The sequence below is a fragment of the Hakea prostrata genome, chromosome 1 (assembly GCF_041222555.1).
Source record: "Hakea prostrata isolate BN-2017 chromosome 1, UWA_Hpros_2, whole genome shotgun sequence".
Classification (NCBI taxonomy): Eukaryota; Viridiplantae; Streptophyta; class Magnoliopsida; order Proteales; family Proteaceae; genus Hakea; species Hakea prostrata.
Genome location: NC_142600.1, coordinates 11,058,312 through 11,078,956, shown reverse-complemented (window position 1 = coordinate 11,078,956; position 20,645 = coordinate 11,058,312). Strand labels below are relative to the sequence as shown.

At 36.8% G+C, this 20,645-nt stretch overlaps 1 protein-coding gene across 1 annotated transcript; it reads right to left on the bottom strand.

The window, feature by feature from the left end:
• Positions 1 to 1,503: 1,503 nt before the first annotated feature.
• TSK (tetratricopeptide repeat (TPR)-containing protein) lies at positions 1,504 to 16,506 on the bottom strand. Its single transcript, XM_089162652.1, has 20 exons — positions 15,924 to 16,506; positions 14,656 to 15,456; positions 12,157 to 12,333; positions 11,868 to 11,959; positions 11,620 to 11,718; positions 9,209 to 9,678; positions 9,086 to 9,129; positions 8,722 to 8,979; positions 8,446 to 8,593; positions 6,519 to 6,635; positions 5,411 to 5,511; positions 5,189 to 5,312; positions 4,962 to 5,074; positions 4,388 to 4,499; positions 4,072 to 4,176; positions 3,910 to 3,976; positions 3,671 to 3,791; positions 3,378 to 3,551; positions 2,861 to 2,978; positions 1,504 to 2,772 (listed from the first exon to the last, which is right to left on the bottom strand). Exons 1-20 carry the CDS (start codon positions 16,194 to 16,196, stop codon positions 2,231 to 2,233), a joined length of 4,056 nt encoding a protein of 1,351 aa, XP_089018778.1. The 5' UTR covers positions 16,197 to 16,506; the 3' UTR covers positions 1,504 to 2,230.
• Between the last annotated feature and the right edge of the window lie 4,139 nt (positions 16,507 to 20,645).

Genomic DNA, 20,645 nt, shown 5'->3' with positions numbered 1-20,645 from the left:
GGATCAACCAGTGTCTCATTCCAAATCAGACCTTATTAGCGGGTCACAATTGCAAAAGCAAGCAGAAGCTAGCTCTAGCAGTTTTAGATCCTAAAACCAAAATCCAAATCTACATTTATATATATCGTAATAACCATGGAACAATATACGGAGAGAATATCTTGTCAATAAATACCCACAATGGCCTCTTTCAGCTTAAGTCCTTGGCCATCCGGCCCCATAGAAGCTAGGTGGAAATTAATATCATGCATGCCAGAAGTTCATTTGGATCGTCCCACCCATAAATAAATGTATCCAGCTATTGCTGAAATCAATTAGTTTTCTCCTCTGTGGGTGGGTGCATATAAGGCCCACTGGACACCTAGTAATATCATGATGTGGCTCGGTAATGTGCACCTAGTTATTGCACTTGTCTCATTTTTTCGATTGAGAAAATTTTCTACTTGAAGAATTAATTTCAACCATTTTTCTTTCTATTTGTTCTGAACTTTTCAACTAGTCCTCACAACACAGAGCGGAAGACCTACTCTCCAACGAAGAAGCATGCCATTGCCAAAAGGGAAAGCTAGCTAACCCTTGGCTTGGTAGTTGTTTTTCTCTGGCGTAGCTGATTTTCAATGTCTTTGTTATATTTTAATTGTAATTCACAGGATCAGCTTTAATTTATGCGTGGTTTACCATCAGTGTAAAGACATACTCTATATAATACAAATATGTGGTCCATCACAAGGATGTCATACCCTCCTTACAAATGAGAATCACTTCCTTTTCTTTCTTTTTTTTTTAATTTATTGTGAAATACACATTTTTATTTTGTTCTGAAAGAGAATAATAGTTTTACCGACTGCATGGCAAGGAGAGTGCATCAGCTATCAGTGATATTTATAATGTCATGGCCATTTTCAATCCATATCTCTATGACCTTTGTAATCTCCCCCATCAGCCTTCACTGCAGGGAGAATTTTAACTTTCGATCCATTTTATAGAAATATTAGCAAAGCAATAATTGACAACATAACTTTCCTCCAATGCAAGTGCAATAAAACCTAATCATATATTAAACATCATTTCTAGGATAGCTATCGATTTCTAGCAGAATATATGGATGTTACAAAAATGTTTTGTCTTATGAGATTTAGTATACTTTTATTTTCATTCATTCAAGAGTGGAGCCAAGATTTAACATGGAGTCTGACTTTCAAATTTCTACTATATATAAATCAAGTATCAATTCAAAATCTATAACCACAAAGTACAAGGATATTTCTACTCATTGTTTTTATCATTAAAAGATTTCTTTGTCAAAATGAACATTTCAAAAAATGAAGAAGAGGTAAATGTTGAGATTTCACACATGAAAAGAGGAGTAGAGAATAATTGAAAGGAGAGATTTTTATAAAAACTATTTATAACATTCAGGGCATATTAGTTAATTAAAGCTTCAACTCTGATAATTTGGACATAAATAGTTTTTTTCTGGGTAGAAAATCGTGGCATAGTAGTTTTTTTTTTGGATATGAGGTTGATCCGAGCGGCACCACAATTACATAGTAGTTATAATTCTAATAATTTAGCTTTACGAATTACATCCATTTATATGGTAGCAGAAAAGAAGAAGAAAAAGAGGAGCAAAGAAATGGAATCAGATGAAAGGGGGAAGAAGAGAGAACGAAGAAAGTACTTTCTCTTTGCTAAAAGAAACAGACCATCAAGTTTCAGAAAGAAAAGCTATTTCAAGTTTTAGTAAAACCACCGCAGCAGCGCAGCTGTTGCTTTGGTTGGACCCCCGAAACCTCTTAAAAAGACCTAAAATCGCGATTTGATTCCGTCACCACCTCTCTACCTCTCTTCTTTCTGTGTCTTCTGTTCCAGTAGTTAACCTTTTGATGTTGCAAGTTGCAACAACACATTCGAAGGCTTCAAGTATCTCGTGAAAAATCATATCTATATGATGACATCTAAAACAATTGCAGTGAAAAGACGATGGATTATCCCCACTGCCGCGGCCGCTGATGGCAGTTTTCTGGGAGTTTCTCCAACCATCTTTTCAGATTTCAGTGCAAGAGACGAGACATACGTCATTTTTTCAGTAAGAAAGGCAATTTGGTCTGTAAAGTTAAATCCACGATTGCTAGATGGGGTCCAGAAAATTCCTATCCTTATTCCTTTCTCGAACAAAATTTAGCAGGTTCCTCAAACAGCCGAAAGGCAACAGCAAAAATGAAATGAGTCAATCCCTTCTACAGCAGTCCTCAACTCGACAACAACTATTCTTTCCTTCCACAGAGAAGAGAACTCTTTCATTCTCAATGTATCTAGAAGCTGAACCACCGCATCTTGAACCTGACCATGATGAATACAATGTTTCTGCTACTTCAACTGGGAAGCCATTATTACTAAGGTCGAGTATTTGCAACTGCTTTGCCATACCAACGGCCTTGGTAAGATCCTGAATGAATTCACAGCCTACGAGTGGCGGATTTTTTGGGCATGAGCTGGTGCAACTGTCATCACAACCAGATAAGACGGGATCTTGCCTGATAGGGCCATCTTCACTATCGTCAACTTCGAGGTTGTTCGAGTCCGCCTTCACCATGCATGAATCCTGTTGAACTTCCTCAGGTGCAGATACCTTAACTGAATTATCAGCAAAGTTGAGACCTGGCTCCACAGATTTTGAGGACCCTTGCCTTGTTCCACCATATTCCAGAGAACGTGTTTTGTCCAACTCAGAATTCTCGGCAAGATTTAGCTCCTCTAGAAAGTCATTTTCTGCACATGATAATAAAGCTTCAGTGAGTTGGATTTTTTTTTGACGGGCTTGTATAAAAGTTGGAACTATGGCTACACGTATTTTAACCTGCCAAGGCCTCGATTATTTGAAGAACTCCAATCAGACCCAGATGGCATTTGTTAAGGACCAAAACTTTCAGACAGCACTCAGGATTCGTGAGTAATGACGCCAAAGCATTAGCACCCTGTTTTCATGTTTCTAGTTAGGATACTGCGAAACGTATTACTCAGACAGCCAAATTTACCATTCAAATCATTCAAGCTAGCAAGACAAGTAAACAAGATTTAGCTCGGAGCTATAGCTCCTAGTGGGACACTGCTTAGATGGGTGAAGGCCCGTTTTTGAGTTTAGCTGTAGCAGCCTCAAATCCAAGCAAGTCATGGTCGAGAACATATTCGTTAAACTACTCAAATTTGGTTGAAAATGTGGTCATTATCCTAAATATTGCAACTCAGAGCACATAAAACTATTCTCTTTTTAGAATATCTCAGCACCTTTATTCATTATTTGAAGGAAAAACTAAAGTACAGATCAAATGCAAAATCAAATTCATCATTTCACCAACAAGAAACGAACAACAAACCTCTAGCCCAGGAGAGTTTCCTCCAAGGTTCAGCTCAACGATACTGGAGGTTGAAGTAAACTCTGCACAAAATCTGATGAAGTAATGAGACTTCAGTCCGCAATATGACAGGTCAAGCTTCATTAGCTCTTGCGATCCACTAAACAATGCTTCAGTTAACTGCAGTGCTCCATCCTGCCATGTCATGAGTTCATGAATTGAGGCATAGATAAGCAGAGAGGATTCTGAGTGGTACAAGGTTAAGAAAATCCACCAGGAAAACTATAAAAATCAGAAATGCAGAATTTACTCACATCTCCCAAATTAGTAGTCCCCAGCATCAACCCTGACAAGCATGAGGTTCTAGCAAGTTTGCAAAGGCCATCAACTGCAGACTTGCTTAGCCTTATGCCATTCAAATTCAATTCTGAAAATCTGAAAAATGCAAAATTCTATCATGCATGTTTACCATAATGATGCTCACAGAAAGTCTTTTCCAAGAACACTCCCTGGCTACGGGGAAGAAAAGAATTATGTATCGAATGAGACTTACCTCTTCAATCCGGCAAGTTTAGCCAATAGATTAACCATTACATTACCACTGATGGGGTTGTTATTTCCTGTCAAGAGATATGGATTTCTAATCTCCATCAAACACAGGTTAAGAAGAGTAGCAAAACTAGTTTCACTGGTAAGTTCCAACATATTCGAGTACCTAAGGAAAGTTGTGTCAGTACCGATTCAACATCCAGGGCATCAGCAACTTTCTGAATGGTTCTCGACATAATAGAACAGCGCTCTATATTTAAGCTATAAAGAGCTACAGAACGAAGAACATATGTCAGTTTGATGTAGGTAGGTATGATATAGGATCTCTAACGCCCAAGATGGCTCCACCCTAACCCGAAAAAGGTTGACATATGCAACATTCACATGCAACACAAACACATAATCGTATAACAGATTTATTATAACCAGTATTTATCAGTAAACAACACTGAATAAGCTGAGCAGAAAGAGAAGTACAACACCTTTGCAATTCTTCAAGATGGTTGAAAGGTAGGATGCACAAGAATCTGTTAGACGGTTCCCTGAGATATCAAGTACTTCCAATCTAGCAACCAGTACAGGACATTCACAGATCTGTTGGTTTCAGAAAGAAAAACAATTATGGAAGTAGTTGAAACCATAGTGGCTAGGGAAGGTTCAATTAAATTATTGTGTACCTGGAGGAAATCTCAGTTGCACACTAACTATAGGTTTACTTTTATTTTTCTTTTGATGGGGGGGGGGGGGTTACTATAGGTTTTCTTAAGCCACTGAATTAATAGCTTCATACCCTAGTGGTCTTGCCATATTGTGGTCTGTTTAGTTTTATGATGCAAAACAGATTAGTCTTGAGATGTTAAGCCTTGTTTTTGGCATTAATTAACCATACACGACCATTATAGGAATTCTTGCAAGCCTCCCAGGATAGCGTATCCATCTAAATGTGAAAAAATTATATCTTTTCTTTTTAATTGACAGGGGAGGTCTGGAGGAGGAAATACATAATAAGCTTTCAGAATCAGATAGCAAGATAGTTAACAAAAATATGTAGAAAACCTGGAACAAAGCAGTTGGACCAAATCGATTGCAGTGCAAGTCCAAAGTCAGCCCACCATATTTTTGGTCTGATGACATAAATATTTGTTTCAGTTTCTCCATTGTTTCATTTCCTGGAAAAGAAAAAAAGGGTCAAGGCTAAGTATTAAGGCCTTAAATTTGACTGGTATCCAACAGAGCAAACACAAAAATCAAATAAAAAAAGTTGTTAATACTGAAATTCAGACCTAACAGATTGTGAGAAAGATTTATCGTGGCAATTGTCTTCTGTTCACGCAGCGCATCTATTAAGGGTGCTACTATTACATCTTGCATTTCACAGTTAGATGCATTCACTTCATCATCAGAAACCTAGGAAACAAAATTACCCACCCAAACTTACCAGTTGTAGAGCAAACCAAAACATAGAAGGATCTGCAAGTATACATAGATGTATATGGTATGCCTACCTCCAAGTTGTATAAATTCTTCAGTAACTTCATATTGGCTGGCTCAGACAACTTATTGCAACAATCAATATACAGCTTTATCAGACGTTTTTGAACCCACCCTGCAAAGAAAATGTAAATAGGAAGAAGTATCAGTGAACTACCCCTAAAACTTTTATTGTATTACCAACACCAGAGGAGCTGGGGCTATTTTGTTAAACCTAGGAAACAAAATAAACCACCTAACTTCCAAGTTAATTTAAAATAGCCTCAAGTATGTATGAGATTTATGATTTCTCTTTGAAGAGTTATATTGTGATATGGAGAGCAATGTAGCAAACCACCTAAACTTTGAGTTAATCTAAAAATATCCTCAAGGATGTATGAAATTTTGTAAATTCCTTTCTAAAAGCTATATCGTGATATGTAGAGCAGACCATACTTATAGAGACTCTCTACCCCCTGAGGCTTCAGTTTTGCACCAAGCTACTAGACATTACATCCCATCAGCTTGAAGGATCGATCAAGTACTAGGTAGATTCTGACCCATTCTTGTATTTCACATCCATCTTCTTAGCACTCTCTTTGTGTATATTACATGCCATGAGCTTGAAGACATGATCAGTCCAGTGTTTAGATACAGTTAAAGCCATTCCTGTACCTTTTTCCATCTTCAATCACTTTGTGTTTGTGTGTGTATTTATATACTGAAGCCAAGTGAGGTTGGTCACTTGAGTATGGGATCATTCATGGAATCCCAAGAGCAATATGAATTTCATAACAGATGTCCCCTTGGACCCCTAGATGCCATGAAAACGGTGTCACCGTTCTGTCCCACGGAATACTTCTCTATCATTGTGTTTCCATCAACACTGCAATCAAGCCTTCTCCATCACAAATCAACACCAGAAAAAGGGTTACATTATCAAATACTGAACAATTGACCACAGCATGAAGATTATTTTGCATGGAACAACAATGCCTGATGGATATACAAGCCACCACATATTAAAGGTTTTTAAACAATGAAGGGAAATGTGACAGGAAGAATGGGTTATAAAAATAGTATCATTTCTGATTAACAATTATATGCATTCTTTTTGAGAAAATTCTGACACATAGCTCGTACCATCAATAGCTACTTCAATCCAGCCTTTTCCCCATGCATGATCCTTGAAACTATCTGCATCTAAGGATTCCAGAATTTTACCACCATACTTCATATGCCGAATGACAGGGAGCAGGCCTGTACGGGAAGGACATTTTTAGATCAATATTAGCATTTAAAGAGAGCATGAATTCTGTGTAAAGGCATGCTTGAGTACTAAAAGCTAATATAACAGCCAGAGCTAGATAGGTTAGCATACTACTCTGGCCCATTACTTAAAGTGGAGCTTGGTGCTGTTAAGCCAATAAACTATGCAACAACAGTCTGTAAACCCCCATCCAAGACCCAGCAGATGGAACTTATGAAGCTTAAAATCCTGTACAGTATAAAAGGTGTACCCAGTGTGCAATGTTAGAGCCATTGTAGGGTCTTAAGAGGGTCATAATGTAAGCAGCCTTCTCTTGGTTTCACAAAGTGGCTGTTTTCTGGCTCAAACCTGTGACCAATGGGTCACAATGGAGCAAACGTACCATTGCACCACAGCTGCCTTCTGAGTTCTGAAAGCCAGAGTAGTATGCTGAAGACAATTGCAGACTAATCATTAGTGTGAGCTTTATAGTAACAGCAAGAGTGCTAATACAGTTGTATCAATCATGTGAACCAAGTTACTTGTTCTAGCCAAGACACAATGATCAGGTTTCCATGATGCATCAAATAAAAGGGTTCCTTGCAATGCCAGTGTAAAGGTTCTTTCCTTGGAGGGATATCAAGTGAAAATATTAAAAATATGAAATACCCGAGAATTTTACACATGGTAGAGCTACAGTGATCTGAGACTTATGAGGGTGCCCGCATGCAATTTCAAAGGCAATGTAAAAATCTTTTCTATTATATGTATTGGGAAGGTGATGATGCCAAATTGTCTGTGTGCAATTGCATGCCTTGGAGGAGGGTATTAGTGGAAAAGCTGTTGTTGTGGCTATTATGGTAAAACATTAAAAATGGGGGATACCTAAGACGTTTTACACATGGCAGTGCTACAGTAATTTGAATCTTATGAGGGTGCTAGCATACCATTCTGATATTAAGCTGGTATAGTGATAATATTTTCCTATATATATTTTAAAGACTCAAACAGAGCTGATTGGAAGGAAAGAAGCCATGTAGCCAACCCCATTTAGTTGCGACAAGGCTTGTTGTTGTTGAACATTGGAAAAACTCTGTTAAATTGTTTGTGTGCAATTTCATGCCTCAGAGGGGTATTAGTGGAAAGGCAGCTTCGATTACTATCTTTCACTCCATACACAGAGTAGGGGTTCTGTGGTGGTGGTTGGGGGGGGGGGGGGGGGTTAAAAAGGAAGGAAAAATAACTCATGAAGCAATGATCAACTCAATCAATCTCCATGGCTTAATTATCCCTTTTTTTTTTTTACTTTCCAACTTATTGACAAAATAGCCAGATGAAAACTCCAAAACCAAACTCAAAGAGCTTATTCTTCTCTCCAACTTCAAATAAACTTCGATCAGAGAAGGGCTGATTGAATTCTAGCAACGAAGAATATATACTTTTCTTGGCCAATTCTTACCAACTACGTTTTGACTTTTTTTTTTTCCTGTTACTTCAATCAGAGAAGGGCCGATTAAATTTTAGCACTGAAAATCTATCTGATTCTTTGCAACTACTCTTGTTTTGACTCTTTTTGCAACTACTCTTGTTTTTACTCTTTCACTGTTTCTAGATCTCTATTCTATTCTATGCTGTCTGTGGTGGATCTACACTAGTTTTTCTTTTGCTTTATAGTTAGAAATTAGAATTTCATCTTTCTTAAATTATGTAGTAATTTCATAATGACTCGAAGTCCCTTTCTCAATTCTCTTCACCTAGTCAATCTCTGATATTTTGGGTGATCTAAGAGCCAATAACAATATAAGAGTTTAATGGAACTACCTCTTGCCCGTTTCTTTTCAGGGAGTTGTAAATAGTACAAGCATGCAACTTCAACCTTCAAAGACATAATACTAGGCATATTGCCCTCTGTCCATGAATGTGCATCCACATCTACCATGTGACCATCAATTTTAAATATGATATGCTGCTGCAATTAGAAAACAGAGACACAATGTTAGCAAAATCCTGTAGGTAATGCAAGAAATTTCAAGGAACAACCTGTTTTCAAATACTCAGACATTTTAATGGAACCCATTTAGAATTAGAAATACTTACACCATATCCATCATCAGAACCATGGAGAGCACCACTTTGTTTTTGTAGTGAGTTATCGGGATCATGATAATCAGTTTTAGAACTGCTCATAGCGATATTTGAAGCATCAGCAACATCCTCAGCGCTCAAAGATCTTAAGCATGTGTTGTTTAGAGCAACAACTTCAGGGCTCCGTAATTTGTCAGCACAAGTGCTTGCATTGAGATCAACAGGAACGCAGACAGCTGCATCCTTAGAAGGAACAAACCGTGAGGAATCCTGCAAAACCAAAAAGGTCAGAAAGAACTTAAAACAAAAAATTGACCTACTCCAACAGAATACAGCAGCAGAAGGATTGGTTGATAGTTATGTTGTACATAGATACCTGGAAGTCCCTAATGGGCCCATTAAGTGCATCAATCTCTTTATCTGCCAGAAATAAATCAGTTTCATTTATAGGTGAAAATTAAAATGTCAAATGATAGTGAAAATAAGCATCAAAACCTACAGTTGTAAGATGTACCAACATCTTCAACTGGACAATCGTTATCCCTTCTTCTTGAGTATTGTATCTCATCATGCTCGTCACTTTCATCATCAGAGAGGACTACACGAACACGTTTACGACCAACTACTCGCTCCTGACTACCAATTGATCTAACTGAACCTTTTGGCAAAGCTTCAATTGGCCCCATAAAATCACTATCCCTTTTTTGTTCGACTGCGCTTGTTCCAAGCAAATTCTTAGTGGACCGAAGAAGTGAAATTAGAGGTACATCATCATTGAACTCCTCAACCATGGTAACTGTTTTAGATGTTTTAGACCTAGATTTGGTAGTTTTTGGCAAAAGGCGTGATTGAGAGTCAGCATCTACATCATCCCCTTCTGTTTCTGTCTCAGAGCAGCAATTTCCCTCCAAATTTTGCACTTCAGTTTTGGTTGTTCTTTTCAAATTGTCAATTTTGAGTTGTAACCTCCTGAACAAAAGCATCTTTATGTTCAGAGACATAGATCACATAATAGTCAAGCTCTGATAAAGAGTTTGGGTGGGTGAGTCATTCAAGCAATAGATAGGCATTTTGTGTCACATATCGCATGCTGTGGATAGACCGTGAAAACTAAGTAACATGTAAATGATTGAATGGTAAAATAAAGTAATAGAGGTGAATGACTTGTATAGTTTTACTCTGCCAAAAAAATTCTTCAATGAAAGATCATTCAGTGATCCAGATTTTTACTTTGGCAGGTGAATGCTGACAGTAACTTCTTAACTCCCAACTTAAGAGCAAGGTTTGAGAAGTTGGCTTCAACCAAGATTTTGACTTTGATATAAAGCAACGTAATTTGGCTTTCAACCAAAACCTCAGAACCCCACAAATTTTGGTGGTTCGTTTTGCTTGACAATAGGGTGGCTGAATGGCCAATTAAGCATCTTTAAACATAATGGAACTTTTAGATTGTTAAAATACAGTCAAAATACTAGTTTGGTTATGTAACCTAAGTTTGGGTTATGTAATCTAAGTTTGCAGTGTACATTGTACCATAGCCATGTACTTCTCAAATATAGTCTGCGCTACACATAATTTAGGACTGTGATAAGCCTCTAATGAAGATTCAATGAAAATAACTAAATTTGCATTACAAGATACAAACGGAAAAAAAAATCATGTAATATTATTAAATGTAAAACATTACCACTAACAAGTACAGATACGAGTGTAAAAACGTCAGGCAAGGTGAAAGTCAAAAGGCCCTAAAAAGGTGTTCCTCCTACTCTATGTCAAAGAGTTTTCAGCAGATTGCTCCCCTCTTACTCTATCACAAAGATGTGATATCATGCTACACTTGAAAACAGTCAAAGCGCATAACGACATCCTGATAGATCTCATCATCAATGTACTCCAGGATGCCAATCTCAGATACAGACCAATGGGTTGAGAAGATGATGCAAGTTTGCATCTCTTTATAATTGTTTGGTAAACCAGGGTGATATGGTTGTCAGGCAACTGAAATTGAGAAGGATTTGTCCTCAAAACAACATTCCCTGTGACTACTCATCATGAGCAGAGGGGAATGAAGATGCTGAATTGGCATACTGATCAAACCCAACAATGACCAGCCCATGATATAAAATACAACAACTTTACTTCATGTAGATCAATTGATGGAAGATGATCCCTAGGGGTGTGTTAGAAGAAAGAAGACAATGAGAAAACACAATCATCTGGGGGGACTGGGGAGGAAAGAGACACAAGCTCAGGAAAAGTTAAACTACCTCTTAGTCCATTGGTTCAATTATAGGGGAGGCTATACCTTCTACAACGTATTTATAAAGGAGGGACAGTTTGAAAAGAAACCCCCCCCCCCCTCCCCTCCTGCAAAGAAAAAAAATTTTGGGAAATTCCATATCCAGTTGAAAATTTTTAATTGGGAAATTCCATATCAGGTTGTTGCCAGAATTCCCTGCTGACTCAGTAATTGAACAACAAAAATATAAAAGAGTAATCAATTAATAATTTCTCCCTTTCGGCCCTAGGAAATCAAGGAGCCCTAAGTAGACTCAAATATAAAACTGAACCAAGACAACTTAATTGAATAGGTATAGAGGAGCTCTATAACAAAAAAATTATGTACTCCCTCAAATGGCTCCACAAGTTGGGAGGATAAAATTCATACATTACAATTCTAAAAGACTATATTATGTCTCTAGCCTATTTTGCAATACAACCAACATTTCAAAATTACAAATCAGAGGTCCAAAACAGAGGACCAAGCTACCTCCAATGGCGATGATAATGTTCTAGCAGTATTACTTCAGTCAACATTCTCAAGGCTAGAAAATTTGGTTGAATAACCATTATTGATATATAAGCTTCACAAGGGGCTAAAGATGTAAGCGAGAATGAACCATGAATTACCTGGCCTCTTTAATATTGTCAAATCTTATCATGTGGCTGTAGTGCATATTCTCTAAGGCTGAAATCTGGACCCAAGGCAGATTTGCTTGAACTGCAACTCTGTATTATATGGCAAAAAGCATGAGCAAAAAGCAATATGACTTTGGGATTCCATTATACCAAACAAAATATTTTACTTCAATGGTCCATAACCTTGTCCATTACAAGTGAAATTTGGATAAAAGTAATGACTTGAGAGAGATAATTGCCTGTAGCCCTCCTCAAATGCCTTTTGCGCTCCACTCCAATCCCCGCTAGAGTCCAGGACAGTTCCAGTATTTATTTTTGCTAATGCTTGCCCCTGAAATTAATGCATCACAGATAGAGGCCACCACTGGGATCAATGATCATGAATGTGTTAAATAGCCCAATCCACATCTGAGATTTCAATTTCCAAGCCAATCAAAACAAAAGTTTTTCCTTCAAATTCCATCATCATGATTTTGGATTCGGCAAAATAAAATATAGTGCTAGTTTTTACAAATTTTCGACATTTACCTCCAGGTTCCCAATGGATTGGTAGGCATCCAAGCTCTTCATGTACCATTTAAGCGCTTTCTTGAAATTCCTGAGCTTCTGGTATGATTCTCCAATGGCTAGGAAGGAATCACCCAACTTTTCTTTGTCACAGAGTTCACCTGCTACTCTTTTCTTTCTTTTGGCAAATTCACGATGCTAGTACACCAAATAATGCAATAAGAGGAGCACAATTTTTAAACATTAAAAACAAAAGATAAGTATTCTGAGTCTAATACTCTACCTCAAAATCCACATGCATCCATAATTATCAGATATCAAGAAACAAACTTTTGATATCTAAACAAATTGATCATGATACAGGTATTTTCATGCTTAGCATGCTGGTCAAGTGCTCACTTGTTGAATGGTTGGTCACAAGTTCAATTCCTGGTAACAAGGTAAGGCTGCCTAAATTTGGCCCTCCCAGGACCCTGCTACATGCGAGAGCCTTGTCCACTGGATACAGCCTTTATACAGGTACTTTACAATGATTTCAGCTCTAATTTAAAATCCTGGATACTTATTTGATTTTTTTTCACCCAAAATAAATTCATTACAGTTGATGTCAAATACAAATATTTCAACTGAATTTCATTGAAATTATGAACACAATAAGATGTAAGCAATGTTGAACCAAATTTCTGGTATTAAATATGTTAATACAGAATAATTAATTAATACATTAATTGGTTGGATGCAATCTACACTCTTTTAGTTTGTAGTTGGATGCTTCTTTTTTTTGGGGGATGAATATGATGCTTCTAGTTTATACAAAGGTAAACAACAAATTAGATTTTGTGTCAGAGTTTGTTCTTGCAAAAGAACTCGTGAGAAAATTCTGTCCAATCCAAATCCTACTAGGTATGATGAACAGTAACAGAATGTGAAACTCTCTCATGGGTGAGCCTTGTATCCTTCGGAACGAACCTATTGTTGAGTAATTGCAACCATTCTGTTGAACCAATCAATTTAGTGGGCTAGTTAAAGATAAACAAAGAAGTCACAACATCCTTTAGTGAGGCCACATCATACAAATTCTTGGGACAAGGCTCTCAGCAAGAGCTAAATTTAACTTGTTATGTCAATAGACCATGGAAGAAACTAATACAGCCAACAAACAAGAGATGACAATAACTTAGGTTGAAGCACAAGCTAGGCTGGAAAAGATAGTTCCCACCACATCTAGTCAATCCAAGGCATCAGCTGAGGATTAGAAGTCAAGGGGACACTTTAGCAACCAAGGTGCCCCTACAGCAAAGGATGCCTAGATGCTTAGGTTAGAAAATGTCCTAACAAGTAACAACTATGGTCTATGGTGAAAAGCAGTCAGCTAATCAGAATAACAGACTTTAAGGTAAATGGCCAAAAGACTGAAAATCTAGTACTCGAGACAGTGTGGAACAGGTCATAGCTATATATATAAAGTGCAGTTTACCAAAATAAGGTCCATCATGGACTATCATTTTGGTGTGATTTTTAAAAATCTAAGGGTTCCTCTATGTTTATAGGACCTAAAACAGGTCATCCAACGAGTTCATATGCCCCCCCCCCCCCCCAAAAAAAAAAAAAAAAGAAAGAAAGAAGAAAAGAATCAAAAAACTTGGTTCCAGGCCTGATTGAAACCATGCATAAAAAAAATCTAGGACAAACACAAGCTATCAGGCTTTGAGATACCCCAAAAACAGGGATCATGATTTAGGTACAAGAAAAATTAATTTCAAAATTTCTGTGGAACTGTATATTTATGTTACATGTCTTCTCATAAATTATGTCTAGTTAACACAGTTGTTTTGTTTGCCTATTCATGTACAGCTGCATGGTATGCACATGCTATAGTTGTAGTTCTAGTATAGAAGCGTACCGTACTGCATGTCAATCAGTTTAACTCCTACTAGTAGTCCTATTACGGTATGCTGCAGTTGTTTTGGAGAGTTGTCGCAGTATTAAGCATGCCCATGGTCCACAAAGCATTGGTAACAGAATTTGTTTCCATGAGTGCCAGACATTGGTGAACCTCCCAATTTAAATATCTGGCAATGTAAGCAACCAACTTGTGACTTGAACCAAAAAGGCAAGTTGATTCTTTAGCCAGTACACCTCTTTTAATAGGTATCTGTCTTTGTTGAGACTGAGTGAGCATGCATAGGTGCATGCAAATGAAACATTATCATCATCACCACGTGCCTGACTGGGATGCTGTACTTTAGAGTGTTGTAATTATTACTTATTTATTCGTATATGATTGTTGAAACAATCTAATTAGCTGCAAGTAACCAAATGTATACATGCTTGATGTATTTCTATATGCAACCGTTACCATTTTACCTCTAGAATAATACGTACGTAATTCTTTTAAATTATTACCCCTAAAGGATACAAAATGTCTGGAAAAAGACCCTTCTGAATTATGATCATACTTTCGAGGATTGAGGAAACACCAGGTCAAAATATGCAGAGAGACTAGTAGAACAAACTTACTTTAAGCCATGCTAAGATGATGCTGGCCTTCTCAATTAGACGGTCCAGGCATGCATTCTGATCTAACAGACACTTCCTCTCACTTGATGTCCCCCTGGCAGTGGTCATGGTTCTTGAAAGCTTCTTGAGATTTTGTTCTTCACTCTTCATATCATCCATTACTTTAATTGCTTCTTTCACAGTTTCAATATTCTGACGGATCTGCTCAACCAAAGCATCCTCATCTTCCATGGATTCTGCTTTTCTAAGCGCCTTTTGATAGCACATAGTTGCTTCTGAATGCTTCTGAACCCGGTAATGCAATTCACCAAGGTTGATGAACCCTTTTGCCTCTCCTTGATGATGACCGATTCTCTGACAGATTATTATGTCTTTCTCAATATGCTCTCGAGCTTTATCCCACATTCTTAGCTCTGTATATAGACCTCCAAGATTGTGATGAAGCCTGGTGCGTGCATCATCATCTTCAGCCACCTCTTCTTCATCACATATCTTCAATCCCTCAAGAAGAATAGTTTCAGCTTCTTCGAAGTTTTCAAAATCCATTTCAAGCATGCCAAGGTTATTGTGGGCATCAATATATTCTTTGAGGAAGGATGAAGAGTTCCTAGATGATGGGTGTTCCTTGAGCATCTGAGCAAATTTCATGGCTGCTGTGAAATACTTCTTAGCATTCCGACGAGAGTAAATGTCATCCTCAGATTTTAAAAACATTTCATAGTATGTCCGGCCAAGTTGGGTGCTGGCTCTTTGCTGCTCAACGAGGTCATTAATGTCCTTGGCAAGCTCCAAATGCTTTTTCTGGGATCCATAACCACAAAAGAAAAGCTTAAACTCTATTTAAAGAACTTAAGAAACAACTACCCTATATATAAGAGGGAGGAGAGATGGAAAGGATACTGTCAGCATGGAGCTTTATTGATGCTAAGCCATTGAAAAATATGTAAAAATAATGGAGACTGAAAAAAGAGAAAATAGAAGATAGAAATTGGAGAAGAAGAAAAAGAAAAACCCTAAGTAGACATTAAATAAGAGAAACTTAGTGTCAAAGAAAATCTAACTGGACACCAAAGAGACAGAGATCTAAAAGAGACGTCTGAAAGCACCGACAATACTGAGAAGCATATAGCTTCGGAAACCAAATTGGTGAAGCTATAAACCTAGAAAGTGGAAGTTTTCAAAAAAGCATCCAATATGACAATTCAATTAATCCAAACTTAAGCACGACAAAAATGAACTCGATAGTATTTTTTTTATCAACAGATTACCTGGTAGATTAGGGCTTCTTCGAATTGTTCGAGTCGGAGATAAACCTCGCCAAGGGACTGACAAGTGGGGAGCAGCTGTTTCTCAGGGAGATATTTAACGGAGATTTCGTAATCAATGCGCAGCCATTTGAGAGCTTCAACGTATTCTCCTTTTTTCTTCAAAAGGTCTCCGATGGTGTTCGCCCATCTGGCCTCTTCTTGACGATTGCCCTCTTCCGAAGCATGTCTGTAAGCTTTCTTGGCTTGATTTAGTTGAACATCGTCTCTCGCCATTTACTTCTTACTGTATTCAAGAATCAGATTATTCGGAGTTAGGGTAATGATATAAACAGATCTCGGTCTCAAACAACTGGTTTTTTCGATTCCCTGCGGAGTTCTGTTCTTCACGATGACAAGATGACAAGGGTTGTGGGTTGTTATCGATCTGAATGATCGATTTCTTAGGTTTCCAGCTGTACCTACAAGAGGTAGGCGGAAACAGAACTCTCTCTCTTAATCTCTCACTAAATCAGCAGTCGCTCGATCTCTCTGAATCTCTCGCTTGATCTCTCTTGAACCTCTCAATCCCCATAGAATCATACTACCATAATATATTCATATTTATATTCATACTACTAAGCACGTAGTTTACTTTTTCACAAATCTTTTTCTGTCCTTTTCCATCCTTAGAATTTTTCTAAATACCAATAATATTGTACTATTTATTATTTCTTTAGTTATTTTTGCAAGAATAATTTGGACATTGTAGTCATGAATTATTATAAATTTATCTTTAATTTTAATCCCGATTTCTCTCTTGACCTTTTTCAATTTCTCTCAAACTCTGTCGCTTTATCCCTCTCCTTTTCAGACTCTCTCAGAATCTCTCTCTAAATCACCACTATCTCTTAACACCTCTCTCAATCTCAATCTCAGTCTCTCGCTCTCTATATCCCTCTCCCTCTCGAACTCGCTCGGAATCCCTCTCGCTCATAATCCCTCGCGATCTCTCTGAACTCGCTCGGGCTATCAAGTGTTTTTCGGCAATCTCTTTTCATGCAGTATTTGATAACGATGACAAGGGTTGTTATCGATCTCACAAGATTGGAATGATCGATTTCTTAGGTTTTCAGTTGGTAGGCGGAAACAGAAATCTCTCTAAATCTCTCACTAAATCAGCAGTCGCTCGATCTCTCTGAATCTCTCGCTTGATCTCTCTCGAACTCTCAATCCCCTCAATCTCTCTCAAAGTCTCTCGATCTCTCGATCTCTCGCTCCGTCAAGGCTGGTTTGCAGTTTCTTGTTGGAAGAATCGGTCGTTACTTGAAGAAAGGTCATTACTCTCAGCGTGTTGGAACCGGTGCACCAGTGTATTTGGCGGTTGTGCTCGAATATCTTGCAGCTGAGGTACTTTCTTGCTTGCCGATTCATCTACTTTGACGTTATTTGTACAATGGGATTCTTGATTTATTGGTTTTGTGAGGGAAGCGGTTGTTGGATTTGATGGTTTCGGTCCTATGGAGAAGGGTGGAAATACTACGAATTCCAGCACGATACAAGGCTGGTGAAGCCTACGATTCTACTTGGTTAGATTTATTGCAGTATCTATTTTTCCTGCTGGGTTAGAGTTGGTGTAGACTTGCACAAATTAATCGCTACGTTCCTACGATTCTACGAAGTTTGGTTTATTTGAATCATTGCTACGTTCATAACAACTAAAACTACCATCCCATTACTGGGTTCTACTGACAATTCATAACTACTTATTGTTCATGGATGTGGTTAATGATAAAGAATTCCATCAGATTCTATTTGATTTCACAAGGTGTTTCGCCATCTTAATATCTATATTTCATAATTTTTTTATGATCTTTATTCATTGACTTCATTATATTAGTTCATCAAATGCTAACTATGATGGGTTAATCAGCTCGTGTTCTTTAAATAAGATTATACTCTATGAGTTTGAAATCAATAGGTGAAAAGTTCTTGTTTTTTATTTTACGCACATGGTATACCTAAGACATCTCTCTTCCTCTGAGATGGGTCTTAATGCAGGTGTGCTTGCACTTAATGACAGGGTAGGTACTATGACACGGTCTTATCAACCAAATTGGCAGGATTTGGGCATGCAGGCTTTATGTTTATGACTTCAGCCAAGGACAAAGTTAGCTACATCTATTTAAATGTGAATGCTGCTGGAGCAGGGTTAATGTTGACAGAAACATAAAGCAGAAGGAATGAACCTAAAAGAAGGTGGATTTCACATATAAGTTGGAGATGAAATGTTGCAGTGTAGCAGGTTGGATTTTACATTCAAACTTGTTACTGGATTTTAGATGAAAACTAGTATTGAGTTTGAGTTTACAAACTAGAGACATAAAACAATGGTTCTTGCACTCATGCAACCTTACACCTACAAGTTTGAGAAGCATAAGAGATAGATAAGATAATTGGTTGTCAAAAATATAGACTAGCAGCTACAAAATTAAAAGATTACGACCAATGTTTTGTTCCAAATCGCAAGAACAAAAAGAGATAGTTGTGTAAGTCACTATAAGTATTTTAACAAGTCTAATTAGTATTCACTGACCTTTGATTTAGCCAAAAAAAAAGAGAGTTAATGATACATAATATTAAATATCCTTTCAACCAAAAAACATATATACTAAATCTTCTCATGACAACATGAGTAACGTCTTAGGTTGACAAACATATTATTGTTGGAAAATCTCATCTTTTCATAAAATTATATCAAGAGGTTTTGACAATTATTTAATTAAGGTAACCATTGTTATTTTTCAATAATTCTTTATTTCTTTTCCCCTCAATTTGTCTTAATATGTTGTCCCTAATAATGTTGAAAATCAATCCTTATCTGATTAGGTAGACTCATTCGAATTTCGAACTCTTCCTCTAAATAACTGCAGTAACCTTTGTGGATGATTGAAGCCATGCATTAAGATATATTTCCTTTATGATTTACTAGTGTTGATGCACAATCCTGTTTGTCCCTTCAGCCGGTTGAACCTGCAAAGATGAGCTCGACCGTGGAGGTCGAGTTTTCACCTCCGACGATCTAGTTAGAAATCCGACTAAGGAAGGCAAGAAAGTAATGAACAATAATAATACGAATAGCGATAATTCTATTCAGCGTACCTTTCTCTTGTGCCCCTTTACCTTTTTATAGATTTTCTATGTATGAGTTTGAGTGAGGCTCAAACCCTAGTTAGGTTGTGATCTGACTCTTAGTCATTGAGTCCTACTCAAGCACGAGTAGTTGAGTCGTGACTGAATACTATTTCCTTGGCTAGAATCTTATTCAGATTTACCTTGTTATTCAGCCTTTGTACTTGTTCGACTGACCTTGACTTGGTTGGTCTAACGTGATCCGAACTGGTCGGACTAGGCTCAAACCGACCCTGGTTTGATTCCGAGCTGGTCGGACTAGGCTCAAACCAACCTGGTTTGATTCCGATCTGGTCGGACTGGGCTTAAAGCGGACTGGTTTAAGCTTATTTATTCTTTCCTTATCAACTAGTAAACTTCCACATTTATATACATATAACCATTTATGAGGGTGTATTAAAAAATATTCAACAGATAAGTGAAGTAATATAGCTCACATGTATGGCATGGTAGTTAATTTTTACGGAAAAAAATGGGAATTATTTAGTTTTTAAATTTGTGTACAATATTACTAATTTATCTCATAATACTTATACAAAAAAAAAAAAGAGATTTTTTTTTTTTTGGCACGAGAGACCTCATGATACAATAATACTTTGTCAATAGAGTTCAACTTATGGTAAAAGTTATCAAAATTAGGTTAAGCTAGCTCTCAACCAAATAAGCTCATCCTAAGTCACAGTAACAGGTGATCATTAGTTATAAGGTTGTTGGATGTACTATAAAGAGAAATAATATTTCAAACTATAATATGAAATGGTGAATAAAATTAAAATAAAATGAATGCAAATAAAAGTTTAAAGTTGTGATGTTTATTAAAAATACTAATCGTGAGGCATTTTAAGAATATCTCATTTCTCTTTTATTATTTTTTCTTGGTGTCTTGGAACTACTTTGTTCATACATCATGTGTGATTTCTTTAGAAATATATTACAAATGATTGAGGATAATGAATAACCATACAAAATTTATTAAGCGTGATAAGTATGATTTCTCATCCTTTCCCTAATTGTCTCTAATTTGAATTCTTTCCATATCATTTCATCATCTCATTTGAATTCTTTCCATATCATTTCATCTATGATTTCTCATACTTTCCCTAATAAAATCATCGGATTGTTTGTGGTTATTTCTATAGTTATTCTATGTATTTAACTATAGTTTAACACAATGATTTTCAGTTTATTTCGTTTTAAAGGATAATTTTGACATACTGGAGGCAATTGAAATACAAATAAACTATAAGAGAAAAATCTCAGGTAAAATTTTCATTTCTAACTTTGTAATAATTTAAATTAAGTTATAATATTTATTCTTAATGAGTTGAATGATTATCGAATCTTTTGATTACAAAATTTCATATATATATATATATATATATATATATATATATATATATATATATATATATATATATATTTTTTTTTTTTTACTAGTAAAAATGTGCACGCACGTCACTTATTGTGTTGTATATACTAAATTTCAACATGAGAATCGCAAATTGCATGGATGCGTAGGGTGGAACGAATTGATTCATACCTTAATCCGAAAAT

Bases quoted from the DNA above. Each gene is read 5' to 3' on its own strand.
- TSK (XM_089162652.1), bottom strand. From the start codon at position 16,196: ATGGCGAGAGACGATGTTCAACTAAATCAAGCCAAGAAAGCTTACAGA. The intron at 11,960-12,156 runs GTAAATGTCGAA...CATTAATTTCAG, and splicing joins AATCCATTGGGAACCTGGAG to GGGCAAGCATTAGCAAAAAT. The intron at 9,679-11,619 runs GTAATTCATGGT...GCTTTTGTTCAG, and splicing joins GACAATATTAAAGAGGCCAG to GAGGTTACAACTCAAAATTG.